The 21,176-nt window shown below is 44.3% G+C and overlaps 1 protein-coding gene across 2 annotated transcripts in view; it reads left to right on the forward strand.

Moving 5' to 3' along the window:
• The window catches only part of MAJIN (membrane anchored junction protein), a 63,287-nt gene extending 42,751 nt beyond the window's left edge, over positions 1 to 20,536 (forward strand). The window contains exons 4-11 of one of the 2 annotated variants that reach the window (XM_048515223.1): positions 2,932 to 3,007; positions 8,917 to 9,042; positions 9,988 to 10,019; positions 11,059 to 11,168; positions 15,751 to 15,844; positions 17,401 to 17,476; positions 17,843 to 17,975; positions 20,150 to 20,536. In XM_048515223.1, the coding sequence (XP_048371180.1) occupies positions 2,932 to 3,007; positions 8,917 to 9,042; positions 9,988 to 10,019; positions 11,059 to 11,168; positions 15,751 to 15,844; positions 17,401 to 17,476; positions 17,843 to 17,975; positions 20,150 to 20,207 (705 nt within the window). In that variant the 3' untranslated portion in view covers positions 20,208 to 20,536. The remainder of the gene's footprint in view (positions 1 to 2,931; positions 3,008 to 8,916; positions 9,043 to 9,987; positions 10,020 to 11,058; positions 11,169 to 15,750; positions 15,845 to 17,400; positions 17,477 to 17,842; positions 17,976 to 20,149) is intronic. The other variant, XM_048515224.1, reaches the window with a different exon arrangement.
• The last annotated feature ends 640 nt before the right edge of the window (positions 20,537 to 21,176 follow it).

A 21,176-nucleotide genomic window follows, 5' to 3' on the forward strand; every position in this document is an offset into this window, starting at 1 on the left:
TTAAGGCTATCGGCACCAAAATTCTCAGGAGGTTATCATCCAGAGACTGTCCTGATAGAGTACCATCTAAGTTTGGTGGGATATGTTTAGGTTCAGGGGAAGCAAAGTTAGCGGGACCCCAAATGGGGTGCCCCCATCCCACATTGTTTTCAATGGAAGCTAACAGGAGATGGGTGCTACCCATTTGAGGGTCCATAACTTTGGTTCCCCTGAATATAACTTCTGTACCAAACTTGGGTGGCATCGATAAGAATAGTTAACAGATGGTGATGATACCCTTGAAAATTTGGCGTCAGCTAGCTTTAAAATACACCTCTCCAGGCACCTCATTAGAAATTCTGCCCAAGATTCTTCTTTGTTTTGCAGTGACTTTACTCCCCATTGTAAGCCAATGGGGAATTTCCTACGACTGTGTAGAGCAGGCTGCACATAATTTTGAAGATAGAGGCAACCAGACTTTCAGGGTGGCTCTAGAGGAGTGGGCCTCCTGGTAATAGCATCCAGGGTTTGGAGACCTTTGCTTCCTGGGGGTTCAATTTTTATGGGCCCCCAAAAGGCTTATTTTGTTTCCCCGCCTCGGGCCCTGCATTACATGAAGAGAAAGCCTGTGGGCTGGAGTTCTCTCAGAACTCCCTCTCTCAACTCCCCCCCCCTTCCACCCAGAAGCAAAAGCTCACCTCAAGATTGGATGCTATTACTCAAGGCCTCTTGGAGCCACCTTGAAAGTCTGGCCAAGGCTCTCTTATCTTCAAAAAAAATGTGCAGCCTGCTCCTCAGAAATTCCACAATGGAGCAAAAGTCACTGCAAAAACAGTAAAGAATCTTGGGCAAAATTCCTTGGGGTGCCTGGAAGGGATGTATTTTTAAAGCTAGTGACACCAAAATACCTTCAGGGGTATCATGTGCGTTAACTATTCTTATGGATGCCACCCAAGTTTGATGTACAATTATGTTCAAAAGGGAACCAAAGTTATGAAGGTCCCTCAAATGGGTAGCCCCTATCCTCAGGTTAGGGCCTCCCATTGGAAAAGCCGAAAGTGGGGATGGGGGCATTCCATTTTAAGGCGATCCATAACTTTGTTGCTGCCCCTGAACCAAACATCGCCGCAAACTCGGGTGCAGTTAATCATCAGGGCAGTCTCTGGATGATGCCCTGAAATCATGGTGCCGCTTAGCTTTAAAAAATGCGCTCCCTGTAGGCTGAAAAAACACCAAAAAATACCCCCCCCAAAATCCAAATACTTTGCATTCGCATTTTGTTGAATTCTTTGGGCAGGACATAATCGGACAATTTCTTTTGTCTGAATGTGCCCAAATCTGTGCCCAGATTCCAGCCAAATCTGCTATTTGTTTCCATCTGAATCTCCTTAACTCCCTCAAAAGTGATGCTAAGTTTCAGTGGTTCGGAGAGAATCCAATTCCCCAAACAGCATCACTTTCCTAATTTTGTTTTGAACCGGGGTTCTCCCTTTAAGGTAGATTTAAAAGAAGTTAATCTGAGCTCCCTAGTTTAAAACACCAATGAAAGTGGGATTCCATCTGGAGGTGTTTTGTGAGAGATGATGCTGACATTTGTTTGAGTAAATAAGTTTTTGCTGAGGGGTGATTTGTGAGAGATTTACATGCTTAACACCCACTCTGCACTGCTGGCTTCTGGAGTTGTTTCTGCAGGGCTAACCAACCTAGACCTCTATAGGGTTGTTGTTGGGGATTGAGGAAATTAGGAAAAGTAGTTGGTGGGTAGAGAGCCATGTATGGTTCCTGGATGGGAGTGGGAGGTGATTTGTGAGCTGGTACAAAAATCATTGTTGTGGTCTAATGGTGGGGGTGGTACTTCTGCCATACACCGGCCGGGAGGCATGCCAAACCTCAGGTTTTCCTTGTCCCCGGCGCTAGTTTCTGTCTGTTTTAGGTGCGCCCCCCAAGTCCCAAAACTACAAACATTGTAAAAGTACCACAAAGTATCTGAAATACAGACCCTAATAACACTGCTAAAAATCCTGTGTAGCACAAACATCCACTAAACCAGAGGTGTCCAACTCTGGCATCCCAGATGTTCCTGGACTACGATTCCCATCAGCCCCTGCCAGGGACTGATGGGAATCGTAGTCCATGAACATCTGGGGCGCCAGAGTTGGACACCCCTGCTCTAAACTAACCGGAACCCACATGTGCACCGGACTTGAGCAAGCTTCAAGTCTTGTGGAACATAAATTCCATATGTCTGTGCTTCCAAAATGTACAAACATTTGTTAGAACAGCAATAACTTGAAACCGTCAGGGATTGCAGTCTGCTATGAAAACTCAGTCTGCTGCAAAATGGCCTTCAAAAGATCACACCCCCTGCAGAAAACAGCCGCTTCTGAAGGAGGATTCTGTGGCTTGATATACCAGTGAGGCCCTTCCCCAAACCCCGTCTTTCCAGGGCTCCATCCCCCAAATCTCCAAGTATTCCCCATCCCAAAGTTGCTAACTAGGGGCAGCAAGGTTGCTGAGTAGCTTATGGGTTTGAAGTTCTGAATGACCACACATGGATTTCTCCCCTAAAAAATATTCTGTTTGTGGAAGAATTCCTACCAATGTGCAGGTCCAGGAAGAAGGATAATGTCTCTTGATTGTTGCCTTTGTTTTACTGAGCAACATATCAAAGTTTTCATGTGTTACTGTTTGATGTGGTACAAGAAGTAGCTGAAACTCCGATATGTAATAAAGAGTTCTATTAGCCACTTGTAATACCTATTTGTTAGTCTCATTTAAGAGGGGAACAATATGAAAACATATTTGGAGATTTGGATGTTATTCTTGACAAAACAAGAGACAAAATTACAGAAGGAACTTTGATTAGGTTAATCTATTGTGTGCTTTAAAGGTTAGACGTTTAGAAGAGCTAATGGAGTGGATGTGCTCCTTCCTTTATGTATTCTATTCCAGGAGGCCATCCGAGTGATCTTGGGAAACCTGAATAATTTATGCCCATTTACTACTGAACACTTGGTTGTGTTTCCATGTATCCTTTAATCAGTGTTGAATAAAGTTAACTGGAGAAAGAGGCTGTTTACATTCCATCCCATTTGATAAATTATAAATTCAAATGTTCCCCTCCTCACAGCAGGGAGCCCTTCTTAGTTGTAAGCTGCTGCAGAATGTGCATGCAGTTGCATGTTTGTTGCACGTGAAGAAGTGCCTGCTGGGGCGCATGCAACAGATGTTTGTGAACCTCTAGGGCACAGATGTCAAACTCGCGGCCCTCCAGATGTTATGGACTACAGTTCCCATCATAAGAACATAAGAACATAAGAACATAAGAACAAGCCAGCTGGATCAGACCAAAGTCCATCTAGTCCAGCTCTCTGCTACTCGCAGTGGCCCACCAGGTGCCTTTGGGAGCTCACATGTAGGATGTGAACGCAATGGCCAGCCTCTCATGCGGCTGTTGCTCCCGATCACCACCTGGTCTGTTAAGGCATTCTTGCAATCTCAGATCAAAGAGGATCAAGATTTGGGTACGCCATAAATCCAACTTCTCCTCCGTAAAATCTGTCCAAGCCCCTTTTAAAGCTTTGCTAATATCCAGGTTAGTGGCCATCACCACCACCTCCCCTGTGGCAGCATATTCCAAACACCAATCACATCGTTAGTGAAGAAGTGTTTCCTTTTATTAGTCCTAATTCTTCCCAAGCCCAGCATTTCTGCAATGAATGCCCCCTGGTTCTAGTATTCAATGGAGAAAGAGAGAAAAATGTCTCTCTGTCAACATTTTCTACCCCATGCATAATTTTGTAGACTTCAATGGCATATCCCCCCCTCAGCCAGCCTCCTCTCCAAACTAAAGAAGTCCTGCCTAAAGCGCTGCAGCCTCTCCTCATAGGGAAAGGTGCTCCCAGTCCCTCAATCAGTCCTTGTTGCCCTTCCTCTGCACCTCTTCTTTTTTCTCTTTCTTCTTCATATCCTTTTTTGAGATGTGCATGCGACTCAGAACTGGACAGCTTATGTTACTCCAGAATGCGGTCGCACTAACACTGCTTTTATATAAGGGGCATGACAATCTTTGCAGTTTTGGCATTACTTCAAATTCCTTTTCTAATTAACTCCCCAGCATAGAGTTCTGCCTCTTTTTCTATACAGCTGCCATGCATTGAGTTGGACATTCCCATGGAACTATCCACTAAAGACGCTTCTAAATCCCTTTTCCTCTGGTCTGTGACTGGATAAAGCACTGGACCCCTGTAGCGTGTATGTGAAATTTGGATTCTTTTATGCCCTCTATAAAAGTGCACTTTCACAATTTTACATTTTGCTTACATTGAACTGCATTTTGCCACTTCCTCGGAGCCCCACTCATCTTAATTTATCAAGGTCCGCTTGGAGCTCTTCAAGCAATCGCTTTGTGGTTCTCACCCACCCTACATAATTTGGTATCATCTGCAAACTTGAGCCACCACGCTACACTCCACCTCTCTACTTCCCAAGGTCATTTTATGAATAGGTTAAAGAGCACTGGTCCCAAAAGCGGATCCTTGGGGACAATTCTACTCCCTACATCTCTCCATTGTGAGAACTTCCCATTTCCTATACCCACTCTTTGTTTCTCCTGTTTCTTCAACCAGTTTTTTAATCTTATATGAGGAGGACTTCCCCTCTTATTCCTTTCATTGCTGAGTTTCTTCTCAACAGTCTCTGGTGAGGGAACTTTGTCAAAAGCCTTTTGGAAATCCAAGTAGACAATGTCCACCCGGTTCACCCCTGTCCACATGCCTGTTTACACCTTCAAAGAACTCTCTAGTAAGTTTGTAAGACAGGATTTTGCCTCTGCACAAAAAAGCCATTTTGCTGACTCTTTCCTAAAGTGCAGGTCTGTTGCTTTTCTACATGTTTGATAATTTAATCTTTAATGATAGGTTCAACTAACGCATTAATCACTCAGGAACAGATGTCAAACTGACTGGCCTGTAATTTCCCGGGTCCCACCTGTAGATCCTTTCTCTTAAAGATTGGTGTGACCGTGGCCATCTGCCAGTCTTCAGGGATGGAGCCTGATTTCAGGGATAAGTTGCATATTAAAGTGAGAAGATCAGCAATTTCATGCTTGGGCTCTTTAAGAACTCTTGGGTGAATGCAATCTGGGCCAGGGGATTTGGTAACATTTAGTTTATCAATGGCTGCCAGAACTTCTTCCTTGTCTATCACTATCTTAAGCTAGTTCCTCGGATTCGCCTCCTAAGAAGCTTGGATCAGATGCAGGAATGTTACTCGCCTCCTCTTGGGTGAAGACAGATGCAAAAGAATTCATTCAGCTTCTCTGCAATCTCCCTGCCATCTTTTAGCACACCCTTTGTTCCTTTGTCATCTAACGGGCCTACCGCTTCCCTTGCTGGCTTCCTGCTTTTGATGTACTTGAAGAACTGTTTGTTGCTGGTCTTGATGTTCGTAGCCATGCGTTCCTCATAATCCTTTTTTGCCTCCCTTACAGCTAACTTGCTTCTCTTTTGCCACCATTTGTGTTCCCTCTCGTATTCTTCATCAGCCAAACTGGACTTCCATTTTCTAAAAGACATTTTCTTTTTTCTGATAATTTCCTCAACCTCTCTTGTTAACCATGGTGGCTTTCTTTTGGACTGGGTGCTGCCTTTTCTAACCTGTGGAACACATTCCAGCTGAGCTTTTATTACTGTGTTTTTAAATAACCTCCAAGCATCCTGGACAGTTTTGACTCTCTTGATTTTCCCTTTCAGCTTCCTGCGCACTTTCATCATTCCCTTTCATCATTCCCTGCCAGCATGAGTAATTAGTTATGCTGGCAGGGGATGATGGGAACTGTAGTCCATAACATCTGGAGGGCTGCGAGTTTGACACCTATGCCATGGACGTAGGTAAGGGGGGGTTCTCGGGTTTGAACCCCCCCATTCATGTCCGAAGCTCCACCCCTCCGTTTGTGGGTTTTTAAAACATTTAGTGCTTTTTTGTTTTTGGCCTGGAGGGGGCGCATTGTTTGGGCTAGCAGCACCAAACTTTCAGGGATTGTTTGGGGGACTCTCCTGATGATACTACCCAGGTTTGGTGAGGTTTGGTTCAGGGGGTCCAAAGTTATGGACTCCCAAAGGGGGTGCCCCCATCCTCCATTTGTTTCCAATGGGAGCTAATAGAAGATGGGGGCTACACCTTTGAGGGTCCATAACTTTGGACCCCCTGAACCAAACTTCACCAAACCAGGAAAGTATTATCAGGAGAGTCTCTTATTGAAACCACCCAGGTTTTGTGAAGTTTGGTCCAGAGGGTCCAAAGCTATGGACTACCAAAAGGGGTGCTCCCATCCCCCATTGTTTCCAATGGGAGCTAATAGAAGATGGGGGCTACACCTTTGAGGGTCCATAACTTTGGATCCCCTGAACCAAACTTCACCAAACCAGGAATGTATTATCAGGAGAGTCTCTTATTGATACCCTGAAAGTTTGGTGCTTCTAGTTTAACAATTGCACCCCTGACAGCAGGCACCCCCCAAATTTCCCCAGATTCTCCTTTTAAATCCACCCCCTTTGGCATGGATTTAAAGGGAGAATCTGAGGTCCTCAGTTTAGGAGAAGAAGAAGAGCATGGATTTATATCCCCCCTTTCTCTCCTGTAGGAGACTCAAAGGAGCTTACAATCTCCTTGCCCTTCCCCCCTCACAACAAACACCCTGTGAGGTGGGTGAGGCTGAGAGAGCTCCGAAAAGCTGTGACTAGCCCAAGGTCACCCAGCTGGCATGTGTGGGGGTGCACAGGCTAATCTGAATTCCCCAGATAAGCCTCCACAGCTCAAGCGGCAGAGCAGGGAATCAAACCCGGTTCCTCCAGATTAGAGTGCACCTGCTCTTAACCACTATGCCAAATTGCAAGTGATTCTGTTTCATGGTGGTGGATAATCCACCCCAAAACAGCATCACTGTCAATGTTGTTTAACTAGGGACCCCAGATTCTCCCTTTAAGGTGGATTTAAAAGGAGAATTTGGGCTCTTTAGTTTAAACACCATTGAAAGTGATGCTGTTTGGGGGTGGATTCCAGCATCACAGCGGCTGCCCGGGGGGGCGGGGCACAAAACTCAGATTTTGCACCAGGCTCCATTTTCCCTCCATGCCTCTGCACAGAGGGGAGGGGCAGGGGAGGGCAGGGGAGTCTGCCATCCCCGGCCTCAGAGAGCTGCTTTTATAAGCACTAGGCTAGGGGCGGGGCTTGGGGAGGCATGGCCATGCCCTAGGGGCGGGTGGTGGTGTGGTCCCACCCTCAACCCCACCCATAAAAAATCTACACCTACGTCCCTGACCTATGATCTAGGGCCGTGGTGGCGAACCTATAGCACTCCAGATGTTAATGGACTACAATTCCCATCAGCCCCTGCCAGCACGGCGAATTGGCCATGCTGGTAGGGGCTGATGGGAATTGTAGTCCGTGAACATCTGGAGTGCCATGGGTTCATCACCACTGCTCTAGGGCCAATGTAGATGTGATGAGGCTGTCATTTACACATCTGTCTCACTGACATACGCAGCATGGGAGGGTCCTCCAAAAAAGGAGCATTTCTCTGGTTGCATTTCTTCCTCTTCTGAGCTTCAATATCAGAAGGGAGGCAGGGAGGGGGAAAACTTTGTGGAGCCACAGACTGGCCTTCTGGGTTGCAATCAGATCACAGATCCGCTTCTGCTTGTTTCTCCCCCCACCAGCATCCTTTATCTATCTATCTATCTATCTATCTATCTATCTATCTATCTATCTATCTATCTATCTATCTATCTATCTATCTATCTATCTATCTGTCTGTCTGTCTGTCTGTCTGTCTGTCTGTCTGTCTGTCTGTCTGTCTGTCTGTCTGTCTGTCTGTCTGTCTGTCTGTCTGTCTGTCTGTCTGTCTGTCTGTCTGTCTGTCTGTCTGTCTGTCTGTCTGTCTGTCTGTCTGTTCGACTTCTATACCGCCCACCCCCGGAGGGCTCTGTCTGACCTCTGGAGTCAAATCCGGCCCCCAGAGCTGTCTTGCTGGCCTCTTCCCCCAGTTGCCAACACTTAGGGAGGAGCAGCTTTTGCTTGAAAAGGGACTTGTTGATCTGGTCCTTTGTGGGGTGGAAGTTGGGGGCCTTCGCACTTTTATTGACTTAGAAAAAGCATATTCAGCCTCTCCAGAGACCTGGCTGAGGCAGCTCACAACTAAACAAACAAGTGATTCAACACAAGCCAGGGCATAAAAATAGAAGAAGAGGAGCTTGGATTTATACCCCCTTTCTCTCCTGTAAAGAGACTCAAAGGGGTTTACAAACTGCTTTTCTCTTCCCCTTCCCACAACTCCTTTCCCCTAGCCCTCCCCATAACAGACCCCATGAGGTAGGTGGGGCTGAGAGAGTTCTGAAGAACTGTGATTAGTCCAAGTTCACCCAGATAAGAGCCAGGTGGAGGAGTGGGGAATCAAACCCGTTCTCCAGATTAGAGTCCACCTACTCTTAACCACTAAACCACATTGGCTCTCAACACCACACATCAATAAGCAACCATGGAGCATCTTAAGTAGGTGTTACTAAACAGGTCCTTAGTTACAAGCGGACCAAGCAGACACCAGCCCTCCCTTCCATTTCAAGACAAGGATTTTAAATTCTTCCCCCAGTGGTATGTAGAAAACATTTGGGTTGGATGCTGTGGATGTGTTCTGCCAGCAGAGGTGCTTTCCTCTTGAGCAAGGAGCCCTCCTTCGATGCAGAGATGCCCTTGAACTCCCAGCCCCACGTGGCAGGCAATTTTCTCCAATCTATACTGTGCAAGTATTACTGCTGGTAACCATTGCCTATCTACACTCCAGCCAAATCGAACACAATGTGCAGAGAATAGCTGCATTTTCACCCTCCCTTTCCTCTCTTATTTGTGCCCAAATTGTTAAGCCTCAACTGCCTTGTTCAGATTTAGACAAATGGGAAAAAGTGTCAGACTTGAGATTCAAGCGTGGGGATGCATTTCTTTCCCCCTGTCCTTACGTCTGCATTGTCTACACAGAAGTACGTTCAAGGCAGAAAAGGCTATTTCTGGGTGAGTTCAGAAAGCAACGTTGAAACCTGAAGAACTGCACCATGACATGACTTTTCTGAAGTGAGTTCAGTAGCAAGATTCCTTTCCTGACACTGTTTTATGTTGGGGTGAGCCAGCGAACCCAGCAGAGCCTCAGACAGTGCACAGGAATGTCTGCGCCATCTGTTGCCCTCTGGGCAAGCATCCTCACTGGTCACAAGTCCCCTGTGACTCACGGGTCACAAGATGTCCTGGACAAAGGGACAAAAGGTGCATACCCCCAGGTATGGATTAGGCCCAGACAGGAACGTTTCCTCTCGCACGTCCGCAGCCCCTATGAGTCATGTATTGTGCAACACTCTCCCGCTCTCCTGCCTTCCCAAAAACCCTAATAAAAGGTGCCATGGACCGCCAGCTCGGCAGAGTAGCCAGATCCACGGATCACGCTATATCGTCACTGGCTCCTCTCCACCGGATGATATCGCTGCGTCCCGCCTATTCCTTGCGTCGACCGTAACGACAGTTTTAAAGACCCAGAAGCATTCTTAGTAATCATTGTCATTGAGGCCAAGTATCTCTCTGTCTCCTCTGCATTTGGACTGATGATAACTTCTATAGAGAGACTTTGTGGAAATTCACAGTTCTAAAATCAGCTGTTTTCTTTCCTATGACTTTACAGGACCTGTTTGTGTGGACCGCGGAGGTGCTGCTTAGACTTGTCTGGAATGTTCACTGTTTCTTAGGGTCTGGCGCAACTGGCCATTGGGGGGCGGGTGGTAAGGAAGAGGGACAGGATTTTTAGGAATTGCCATTCTTTGTCCTGTTAAATTTCTGCCCTGCTGTTTGTATACACACCATTCAGGTATGTAAACAAGCAGTATGCAGTTTATGTAAGTAGGCATGGCAGCAGAAACATTTTACCAACTAGGTAATGTTGTCTTTTATCCAGTATCTTGTTTATTGCAGATAAATCAGAATACAGGGATCCCTTTAACTTTGTGAGTAGCCATTTCTTTCAATTTTCAGACAGGCTGGGAGAAAGAAAAGCGACTGCATGGAGTTATTGCTTTACTTTTAAAAATGGAAAATCAAAATGGGTTGGTTGGGTCCCATGATTTGTGGGTGCATCCCACACTACCCTCCAGCATGCCCTTTTGACCCTGGGGAAGTTGATTTCTGGGGCTTCCAGGGATGAAGGGCAAAGGGAGCAAAAACTTTCCTCCTCCTCCTGCTGCTGCTGTAGGAGGATGGTTGTGACTTCTGTTGCCTTCCCCAACATGGTCTGCGTGATCTCACCCCCTTGGTTCCTCAGCTTGCCTGGAGTTGGCAGGGTCTGCCAAGGAAGAGGAAATCTGGAGTGACCCTGTGATTGATTTTTAGCACCTTCCGCCAACTGATCCAGGGATTGAACCCGATAATGTCATAGAACAAATACATAAATGTTTTGTTAAAAGTATGCCTAAAATAAGCTGTGTAGAGCACGGCTTCTTCCTTCCACCCCCTCTGCTTCTGGAACAGATCTATGGTACCAAACCAGTTGGTTACTAGTTAAAACAAATTCAAATCTCTCCTTTTGTTTGTTTGTTTGTAATTTTCTTTGAAAAATTCTTTGGCATGGGGGAGGAGGAGATGGCGCCTGTGTGGGAGGGGTGCAAAGAAAACAAAGGTCAGATACGTTTGCTGTGTTATCCATTTTTGCATAGCTTTGGGGTCCCAGAAATGCTTGGGGGCTTGAGAAGCCAATTGAGGTGAGACTTCAGCGGTGGTCTCAGTTCTGTGGCGGGATATTCTGAGTTTGAGAAGGGAGGCAGAGCTGACCCAGCAATTTGCAGCTCCACCTGGGCGTTAACAGAGACTCTCACAGGTGCTCTAAATGCTGCCTTCTGGAGAGGTTCCAGAACTTCAGTCTCCTCCTCCTGGGGGTCGTTGGCTTTTGTGCTCAGTGAGGTTGCTCTGGTCCATGATAACTTGTGACTGCACGGTTATAGAGACATTTTTTAAAAATAAACAAATCTAACAGATTACCTCATCCTGAAGGTTGACAATACAAGCAAACTGACCGTGAATGTAGGCACAGAGAGTGCTATGAAGTGGAGGAGGCAGGAATGCACAGCAGAAATCTCACATGCACAGTTGTCTGTAGACAGGTCAGTGATGAAACATCTATCGAAGCCGTTAAATAATGTGTGGGTATATATACTGGGGGAGGAGAGGTGGCCTGGTAAAAAAGCCCGATTTTGTCAGATCTTGGCAGTTAAGCAGGGTCGGTGCTTGGCAGGGAAACCACCAAGGAAGACTCTACAGAGGGAAGCAGGGGTAAACCACCCCTTGCTGTCAGCCCAAGTCACCTGCGACTTCAGCACAGATATATGTCCATATTCCTGAATATGGTTATATGACCATGTACATATGTATTTGTGTATCTGTTTCCTTGTATATACATATGATGTGTAAAATATGCGTACCGTGAAAGCTTGACATTGTAGAGAGGTGATGGTATAGGCAAAAACAGATGTCTTTGTCCCAGCTACCAGAGAAGCACACCCATATTATCACATTTTTTCATGTGCAGAAATGGTGATGCTAACCACACGAATTTCATCTGGCAGCTGTTTCATTCCAACTTCTTTTTACTATGCTAAAAGTTGCTCTGATGTGGTAAATACCAACTTCTTATTATGTGGGGGTGCACTGAAGCAAATATTAATAATGTGAAACCAATGGGTATAATCAGTGTGTGGCCATTTCACCTTGTAAAAACCGTAAAAATCCAGACAATACAAGGCAGGAGAGGCAGCACCCAGGCAGCCTGAGATGGCAGAACAGACAGAGCCTTACAGACTGCTGGGCCCTCTGCTCAAGGTGAGACGGAGGAGGTGATGGCACTGGGCTGAGCCTATTCAAAGCCCATCGGCACTGACCAATCCCTGTGGAGGATACCAAATGATGTAGGGTGGTGAGAACCGCAAAGCATTGCGAAGAGCTCCAAGCGGACCTTGATAAATTAGGTGAGTGGGCTAAGAAATGGCAAATGCAGTTCAATGTAGCAAAATGTAAAGTGATGCACATAGGGGCAAAAAATCCAAACTTCACATACACGCTACAGGGGTCAGTGCTATCAGTCACAGATCCAGTGAAAGGAACTCTTTGGGCGCCCTAGTTGATAGTTCCATGGGAATGTCAACTCAATGCATGGCAGCTGTGAAAAAGGCAAACTCTATGCTGGGGATAATTAGGAAAGGAATTGATAATAAAATGGCAAAGATTGTCATGCCATTATATGAAGCAGTGGTGCGACCACACTTGGAGTACTGTGTTCAGTTCTGGTCGCCACATCTCAAAAAGGATATTGAAGAGATAGAAAAAGTGCAGAGAAGGGCAACGAGGATGATTGAGGGACCGGAACACCTTCCTTATGAGGAGAGGCTGCAGCGTTTGGGATTGAAGTCTATATGCATGGGGTACAAAATGTTAACAGAGATAAATTTTTCTCTCTTTCTCACAATACTAAAACCAGGAGGCATACATTGAAAATGCTGGGGGGAGGAATTAGGACTAATAAAAGGAAATATTTTTTCACGCAACATGTGATTGGTGCTTGGAATATGCTGCCGCAGTAGGTGGTGATGGCCACTAACCTGGATAGCTTTAAAAAGGGCTTGGACAGATTTATGGAGGAGAAGTTGATCTCTGGCTACCAATCTTGATTCTCCTTGATCTGAGATTGCAAATGCCTTAGCAGACTAGGTGCTCAGGAGCAGCAGCAGCAGAAGGCCATTGTTTTCACATCCTGCATGTGAGCTCCCAAAGGCACCTGGTGGGGCACTGCGAGTAGCAGAGTGCTGGATTAGATGGACTCTGGTCTGATCCAGCAGGCTCCTTCTTATGTTCTTATTTACCCAAGAACTGTATAGATATTAGCTGTAGCACATTGACTCTTGAAATAATTGTAGAGAACATTACAAAAACTTAAAATTCTAACCACTAGCTCTGCAGCATCATTATTAAATAATCTCTTATATCGCCATAATTAATTAATAATTAATAATCTTCCTATTATTATTTTTACATAGTTGATTCAGCCTCATAAAAGAAATAAAGTTCCCATTTCTTATCAAATTCATGTTTTGACTGGCTATTTACAAGGTTTGTTAGTTTAGCCATTATAACATATTCTCTGATTTTATCTTCCCAAAGTTCTGTATTACAATCTTCATTGGTTTTCCAACAAGATGCAATTATTAACCTTGCTGAGGATAATGAGTGCCAACATAGCTTGCTAAGCTTCATAGGAAGGTTTTCTGGCAAGATACCCAGTAACATCCTTGTGACAGTAAGGGGAAATTTTTAATTTAATTATTTTTTGCATTTTCATATGTACTGCAATCCAATACTTCTTGATTTTTTCTGCAAGTCCACCACATATGGAAGAAGGATCCAACCTCTTCATGACATCTCTCCAGCAGAGACCATCACTTTGTTTAGTCATCTTCTTGATCATTTCAGGAGTTACATACTACCTGTAAAACAGTTTATACCAATTCTGTTTTAGCATTTGTAAGTTTAATACTTTTAGTCCATAATGTTTCCCACTGTTGAGAGGTTATCTCTTCTTTAAGATTTTGCATCCATTTTACAATGCATACCTTGACCTATTTCTGTTTCAGATTTCAGCAGCATCTTCTATATTCTTCCCATCAAATGTTGTTTCTGTGTGGTAATCTCTTTTTCAAAATCTGACATTTCACAAAGTCTTCCTGTGATATCAATACTCTTCTAAGTCTGGATATCTGGAAATATATCAGCCATTGTATTTTCTTGCCCTCTTCCTTTATCTCTTTCCATGATTTGATTTTCCCATTCTTACTGATCATTTCTTCTTCTGTATTTCTGTATCATAATTGGCTTTTATAGGAGATTTTAAGTGTGAGGTTGGAGGACTGTCAAAAGTATGTTTTTTCCAGATTTCAAAAAGTCTTTTTCTTATTAAATGGGAGTATTTTTTAATTGACTCTATCTTTTGTTCAGTTTTTCCCCTCCGTAGATAATTGTGTATTACCTGTTGTTAAATCTGCAGTTTCTTATTTTACAAAATCCACACAAGTCCTCCTGCTTGGTTTGATATAGTTTGATATTGGGTACAGTTTGATATTGGGTATTTGATATTGGGATATCAAATATAGTTTGATATTGGGTACAGCTAGGTCTTCTCTTCTTTTTTTAATCTTGTAGAACTTTGAATCTTATTCTTGGTCTTTTATTGCTCCAGATAAATTTATTAAAATGTGTGGCAACATTTGAAACAGGAAATTCAGCTTGGGCAGGACATTCATTTTAATACTTGCAATTTTTCCTAACCAGGATAGTTTAAGTTTGAACCATCTCTGTAGATCTTCTTGAAGTTTTTTCCAGGTTGTTCCAGGTTGTTCCATAATTATCTTTAAACAGATTATCAATTTGGCCATTCGTATTAATTCCCAAATATTTGACTTCGTGGGCAAAAACATCACAACCTGTTACTTGTTTTGTTAAGAATCTTGTAATAATTTTTGTTTTTTTGACAGTTAATTTTATACCCTACAAAGTGTCCCAATAATACCGTTTGATCGATCATATGTCGTATTGAAGAGTGAGGATTACTCATTGTCAATATGATGTCGTCTGTGTAACTTTTCATCTTGAATTCTTCTCCTTCTACTTTTAGACCTCTGATTCTTTGATCCTGCTTAATCTTTGTTGCCAAGAGTTCCTGCAAGGCTGAACACACTCAGACAAAGCTAACTTTAGAAAAGGAACTTTATTGATTTATGTTGTCCTAACTACAGGGTGCTGGAACTGAGGATTCTTGTCCTCAGTTCCAGTATTTAAACTATTTACAAAGACAGACAGCAACCAATCAACTCTTCCCCTCCTCCCAGCTCCTGGTCTCCCATTGGCTCTGAAGCTCTGATGGAATGTAGCTTCTCAGTTTGTTTTCCCGGACTTTTTAGAAAAAGGCGGGAGCCAGTGCATGTTGGGAGTTGCAGTCCTGACAGTTCCAAAACCAAGATGTAGAATAACAGTGATAATAGGCATCCTTGCCTCGTTCTGTTTTCAGTTTGAACTTCTGTCAAAATACCATTAATTAAAATTCTTGCTCTTAGTCTAGTGTATATTCTCTGTATCCAGTCTAGAAATCTGGAATGATTTATATATTCCAATGTCTTTAACACGAATGTCCATGAAATATTATCAACGGCTTTCTCTGCATCCAAAAAGATAAACACAGTTTTCCTTTCCTTGGTATTAGAGAATTAGAGCCAGTCCCAGGTGAGTCGTGCTGATCAGGTTGTCGGTCTGAGCAGGCAGTGCTGGCCTCAATGGGCTGGTGGGCTGGTGCAGAATAAGGCAGCTTCCTGGGCTTGTGTGCATCTGTGGGGAAGACGGGGCATGAATGAAGTAAACAGAGAAACAAATAATAGTGGCATTTTGCAAGTAATTCTGTTAAAATGAAAATGAAGACAAAGAAAGTAGCCATTGTTTGTTTACTTATTCACGTGTTTATGGATTGTTACATAAATATTTTCAATTAAAATAAAACAAAATTACTGCAGGATATCCTGGTATTTTCTGCTTAAAGCTGTTATTTGCCAACTGTCCAAATTCGAAAAGAACCCCTTCTGTTTTTGTTGTTTTCAATCATTGTTTTGTGCATTCAAGCAGACACATATTTATGTATTATTTGCTTAGAAATGTAGCCAGAGGTGCAGCCTATATCTGTGGTGCAGCCAGGCCACATGTTGGAAGAACAAGACTTCAGAAAGATGTGATGTATCTAAGAGAGGTATTTATTGTAATGTTTTTAAAATATTATATTTATGAATTAAATCTTACGTTGGGAACAATAATAGCTAAAACTGCTAGGGAGAAATGCCCTTCTAAAAACTGTACCCTGAGAAATATTGGAAATCTTATAGGCAGGACTTGGTGGTTTTCTTTAAAGCGCCAGTTTCATACGTGCCGTCGAGAAGTGGCACCTCCACGCCGGCAGCAGAATTCTGCCCGCCGTGGAAGGTATGGAGTAACCGTTAAACATACAAGCTCTTCGCGGACGGCCTCTGGAGAGGTTGCCGTGCAGACGAGCTGAAGCGGCTCTGGCAGATGGAGCCGCCTCTTCCCTCCCGTCCCACTCACCTTGTCCCCGATCGTCGGCCTGCTAGGTTGCCGAAAGCCGCCACGCTGCACAACGCCGACCTCCAGGGTCGGAGGATTAGCGGACGGGCCTCTGGTAATAGCGATGAAGCGGCAACGACCAGCACAAGCATGGCGATAATGAGGCAATTGAAGACGAAACTAGCGCATGTTCACCAGCGCCGCGGGAATTTTGTCACAGGGGAAAACAACCTCTTTAAAGGGTTAGTTTTCAAGAGGCGACAACGCCGCCCACAAGGAAGGGCGATTTATGCCAGGTGGCGCTGCTGCTTAGCAGCAAGCGCCGCCTGTCTGCGCCAAATGGCTCAACTCCCTCATGGGGATGGCGTTTATCCTGTCCCCAGAAGCCATTTTAAAGAGCCGTAATGAAGCGGCCTTGGTCAGAATAGGAAAGTCTTCTTAATACGTCTTCTCAAATTTAATGATAGGCTTAGTTGCACAGTTACAGGTTTATCTACAGTACAGTTATCTTGTACTGACAGCTCCCTGCATCATAATGGAACAGGATGTTTAGCCAGATCCTTGTTCAAGGGATATGTGAGAGTCAGAAATCAACCCAGCAGCATATTTTTCAGGTGAACTGCTTTTTAATGCGGCAAAATCTTTCCTTTGGTTCATGACTGCCTGTTGCGGAAATGGAAGTGATCAAGCTGAATCCTTTCCGTTGCTTCCAGCAGTGCTTGTCCAAGCCTGTCTTTTGGATGAAGGCGGCCGCCCCGCGGAGTACATCTGTATTGCTTAATTTAGTGCACATTTTAGCACCTTTCCTGTGGGGGGTGTAAATGTGTTTCTTCCTTCCCATTGGGAGCAGTTAGTTCTATTCCCGCCCATGTGCTCAATTTCTGTGTCCAGGCCACTTGTTTCTTTCTGTTTTTCTGAACTTGCTCCTGGACCCTGATGCTGCTTTGCACATTTCTCTTCTTACATTCACCAGGGTTGTCTTCTGAGGTCCACACAGCAAGGGCTGGTGGAAGTGAGACCTGACTGAATCTGGAGCCAGGCTGTGGGGATCATGTGTTCCTTCTGTCCCCCACCTTCAAATTCCCCGCTCTTCCATCCTTTTCCTGTCAGTCATCCTGAGTTTACAAATACAAAGTCGCTGGTGTGGGGAGAAGTAGGAGGACAACTTAATTTACTGATATCGAAGGAACGGGATAAAAAATTGATCCCCCCCCCTCTCCTTTCCAGAATTTGCCGGAAGAAATACAGCTTCAGTACTTTGGTGCCGCCATTCTTAACCATGGTTCCGACAATATGCCCTTGGGTAAGGAAATGATCACTGTAAATATTGTGATCCTGTGCCAAGAACGTATATTCCCTCGGGTCCTCCCCCATTCTTTCCCTCCTCCTCTTGCACACCTGCAGCCAGTGCAGGTGCAAATAACCCCCCCTTCTGTTTTGGCTCTAGAAAATGGCAGGTTGGCAGGTAGGAGCCCCTCCTGCACCTCTGAAGACTTCCCCATATTTGCTGATGTAGATTTAGCCTTTCACAGAGGCTGCCCTGCAAGAGTAAGGGCCACTGGCTGGCATAAGTTAGCACCATTGCTGGTAGTATAGTCCTTTCTGAATGGAGTTCAGAGTAACTGTCCTCTTTCATCATGTAACTTTCCTGGTTCTTATTGGTTAATAGGGGAGCATTTAGACTATGACAAGGCAGAAAATCCCGACCGTGGGCAGCAGGATAGGCCAGAACCGGCCTTACCACAGGGACCAAAGGAACATACGGAGTTGAAAAAGGGAGGCTTTTTAGAGCTACTGAAAAGGTAATCTGGGGTGGGGGGTGCAGCATGAGAGCCTGAGGGCTTTCTGGTGGGAGCCAGTAGAGTGTCCATTGTGCCTGTAAAGGATATAATCTTGGAGATTAATTTGATTTGAAAAGAATCACCATTTTGGCGATTTTTGAAAAACCCAGGATGAGGGAAATATCGTCGGACAAACCTACTTTCCGGATTTCATTGGTTCCCTACTTTGGAACTTTTGGCAGCCCAGAAACTGGGATATTTCTCTGGCTCAACCTGGGATATCTGGACCATGCAGAAACGGCCTAAGCCTTTGCACTCACCCCCATTCTGCAGAGTAAAAGTGAGGAGCCTGGAATGAATGTTTTACTTATTGGGCATTCAGAATGAACAATATAAAAATAAACATACATAAGCTTTCCAAAAGCATGTTTTACCCAGTGTCAAAAGTTATGGAGACTCTAGAAGCCACTCAAAGGCCAAAGAGGAGGCTCTTGTGGTCTTTCTTGAGGCCCCTCGAAATCTTAGATTTGCCTCGGAGTTGGGCCAGTGCCAGTTCTGTGATGGGGAAGATAATGAGAGCATTTCGACTCCAGCTCCACCCGCTGGCCCTGCCTTCTTCTGTTTGTTGCTGTCTTTAATTTCTTTGCATGGAATCACTCCTGGGGACTCTGTGATGCTGTGAAAGCAACTTGCAATATCAAGTTCTGAGTCTTTCTTGCCCTGTTCAGGAGCCATATCGGGGTTTCTCAAGAATAGTGTCTGTTCCTGTGCACTCAGAAAACACTTTATTCCCCAGAGAGCTAACCCCAGGGCTGTGTCACACAAAAGCCTCCTCCGTCTTCGGGGTCCCAGTGCTCCAGGTGCAGGTAGCAGGAGAGTATGGTGCATGTGATTGTCTCAACATGCGCAGTCACCATTTTGTCTGGATAGGGCAATGGGTGTATATTCCAGCTTCAGTAATGTTTGATCAGAAGTGTTTTTTTAAAAGGCATTTTTGCATACCAGAGCTGATCAACGTTTCCGTCCCCTGATGGCGGCAGTGTTTTCTCAGTATATTTGGTGAGAGTTTTCAAAACATAAAGACTGTAGAGGTTATTCCTGAGCCCCTCTGGAGTGGTGAGATTGCATGGTAAAGTTGGCAACCATTGATTAGTAAGGCGCCCAATGATTCAGGCACACCTCTACTTAAACATGGATATTTTTGTACATACCTGCTGGAGATATGCAACATTAAAATGTTGAAAGGCTATGTTTCTTGCAGCTGTAAAGTGCTTTTTATTTGACGAAAATTAGGTGGAGCTGCCGGGGGCCAGATCACATGGCTTTAGAGGCAGGCTGGCAGTTGGCTGTTCCTGTCCAGCAGTGTGAAGATTAGACTCTGGACTGTGGTGCAGTCACATGACCTCTGTAGACAGTGTTGTGTGCTGATCACTCTGCAGGGTAGTTTGTGACTCAGTAATATTTCAGGAGGTTTTGTTGACTGTGAAGGAAGCAAGGGTCAATTCTAGTTGGAAAGTTAGCAGAAGTGGATACATAAAATCTGCTGAGATAAGAAAAATGTCAGAACTTTCTATTCTGTAGGCGTAATCAATTCACTGAATGAAATTCCCCTCCCCCTGGAAGAATATTCCATTGTGAACAACTGGATCAGGCAGAATAAAACCTTGGACATTTTATATTGCCTCTTACCACTGCTGTTTTTATTTGTTGCATTTTTATAAGTTGCCCTTTAGAATTTTTGCTTAATATTTTTAATTATACAATTTGCAAATTGCTGTGGGCGGGTGTGCCCCATGGCCAAGTTTCGTCAACCTAACATGTAAAATGCAAACTTTTTAAAAATAGCTTTTACAAAATAAAATAGACATGGTGATGACATTTCTAAAACTGCATGGAATTCAGCATTGCCTGCATTTACTGTTGTATTGTAGGCACAAAACGTGCAAGTGTGGAATGGGTGGGTATGAACATTTCCTGGGTTTCTAAAGGAGTGGGATAATGTTTTTCTTTGTGCATGCTATGGTGGAGGGAGAATGAAAACATGGCAGCAGATCCTTTTTGAAGGTATGGCTGCAGCAGAAATATTCTGGCATACTATAAAACCGAGGCTGGCTCCTTCCTGGAAAGCTCAAGCTGAAATCCTTCTTGGCTGAGCAGAGTTCTAAGTGCAATTCCTCTTTTATTCCTTCCATCAGCACTCTGTTTCCACCATTTCTGCAGCACATTTTGAGCGGAATCATTCAACCTTCTTGAAGCGTTACACGTAGTAAAACCTGGGAATTCCAATCGCGTGTAATCTTTAAAGCTACAGTAGATGTTTAGGGTTTTTGTGTGTATGTGTTACTGTTATTTCAAAGCATTCAGCTTTCTGAATTAGTGCAGTTATTTGAAACTGTGGGCACACATGTTTGGAGTTTTCTCTCTTATTACAGTTTAAAATATTGAATAGTTTGGTTAAATGATTCATTTTAGAGTCTGTTCAAATGTGTAAAATGTTCAAAAGTGAGAGTTTGAATTCTTAATGGTTCCTTATAAGAGGCTGTAATATTTTACTGGAATGAATAAATAACCCTTTGCAATCACTAATGCATATCCTATTGAATGTTTTTCAGCATGAAAGATTAAAATCAGAGGCATAGCTGGGCCAAACTGCGCCAGGTGCGCATTCCACATTTTCCGTACTCCCATGCCCTCAGCGTCAACCTGCCCCTCTTCCCACTTTACCTTAGTTCCTTTTTCCAGAACTTTTTTCCAGGCTTCAAAGTGCCAGTCTTGTTCTTCAGTAAAAAAAAAAGGCCTGATAGGAACTATACCTAGGTTCCAGAAACCTTGTGAACCCCAAAGGTCTCCTGGGAACTGTAGTTCCTCAGTATTGCGTTTTACTCGAAAACAGGCCTTTTGCAGCCAAAGCTCTGAAAAGGTGAAGATGAGGGGCGAGACTAAGGCGTTACCTAGTGGGTGCTGAGAATCTGCACCAGCATAATTGACCCATTTGCCAGAGTATCTTGGAGAGATGCCAGCACAAAGGTCCACTGACTCCCTCAATGTGTTTGAGGGCCCCCTTTAGGATTGTTCTGTACGGCTCAGATACTGTATACTGCAGCTTGTGTGTGTTCACAAACACACATAGGTTCGTGTGTACCAGAGTCAGTTGCCAGTGTCTTCATCATACAGAAAATGCTGTTGGTACAGAACTTTTTTTTTAAAAAGTGCCAATGTACT

This window comes from Sphaerodactylus townsendi, linkage group LG14, assembly GCF_021028975.2.
Source record: "Sphaerodactylus townsendi isolate TG3544 linkage group LG14, MPM_Stown_v2.3, whole genome shotgun sequence".
Taxonomy (NCBI): domain Eukaryota; kingdom Metazoa; phylum Chordata; class Lepidosauria; order Squamata; family Sphaerodactylidae; genus Sphaerodactylus; species Sphaerodactylus townsendi.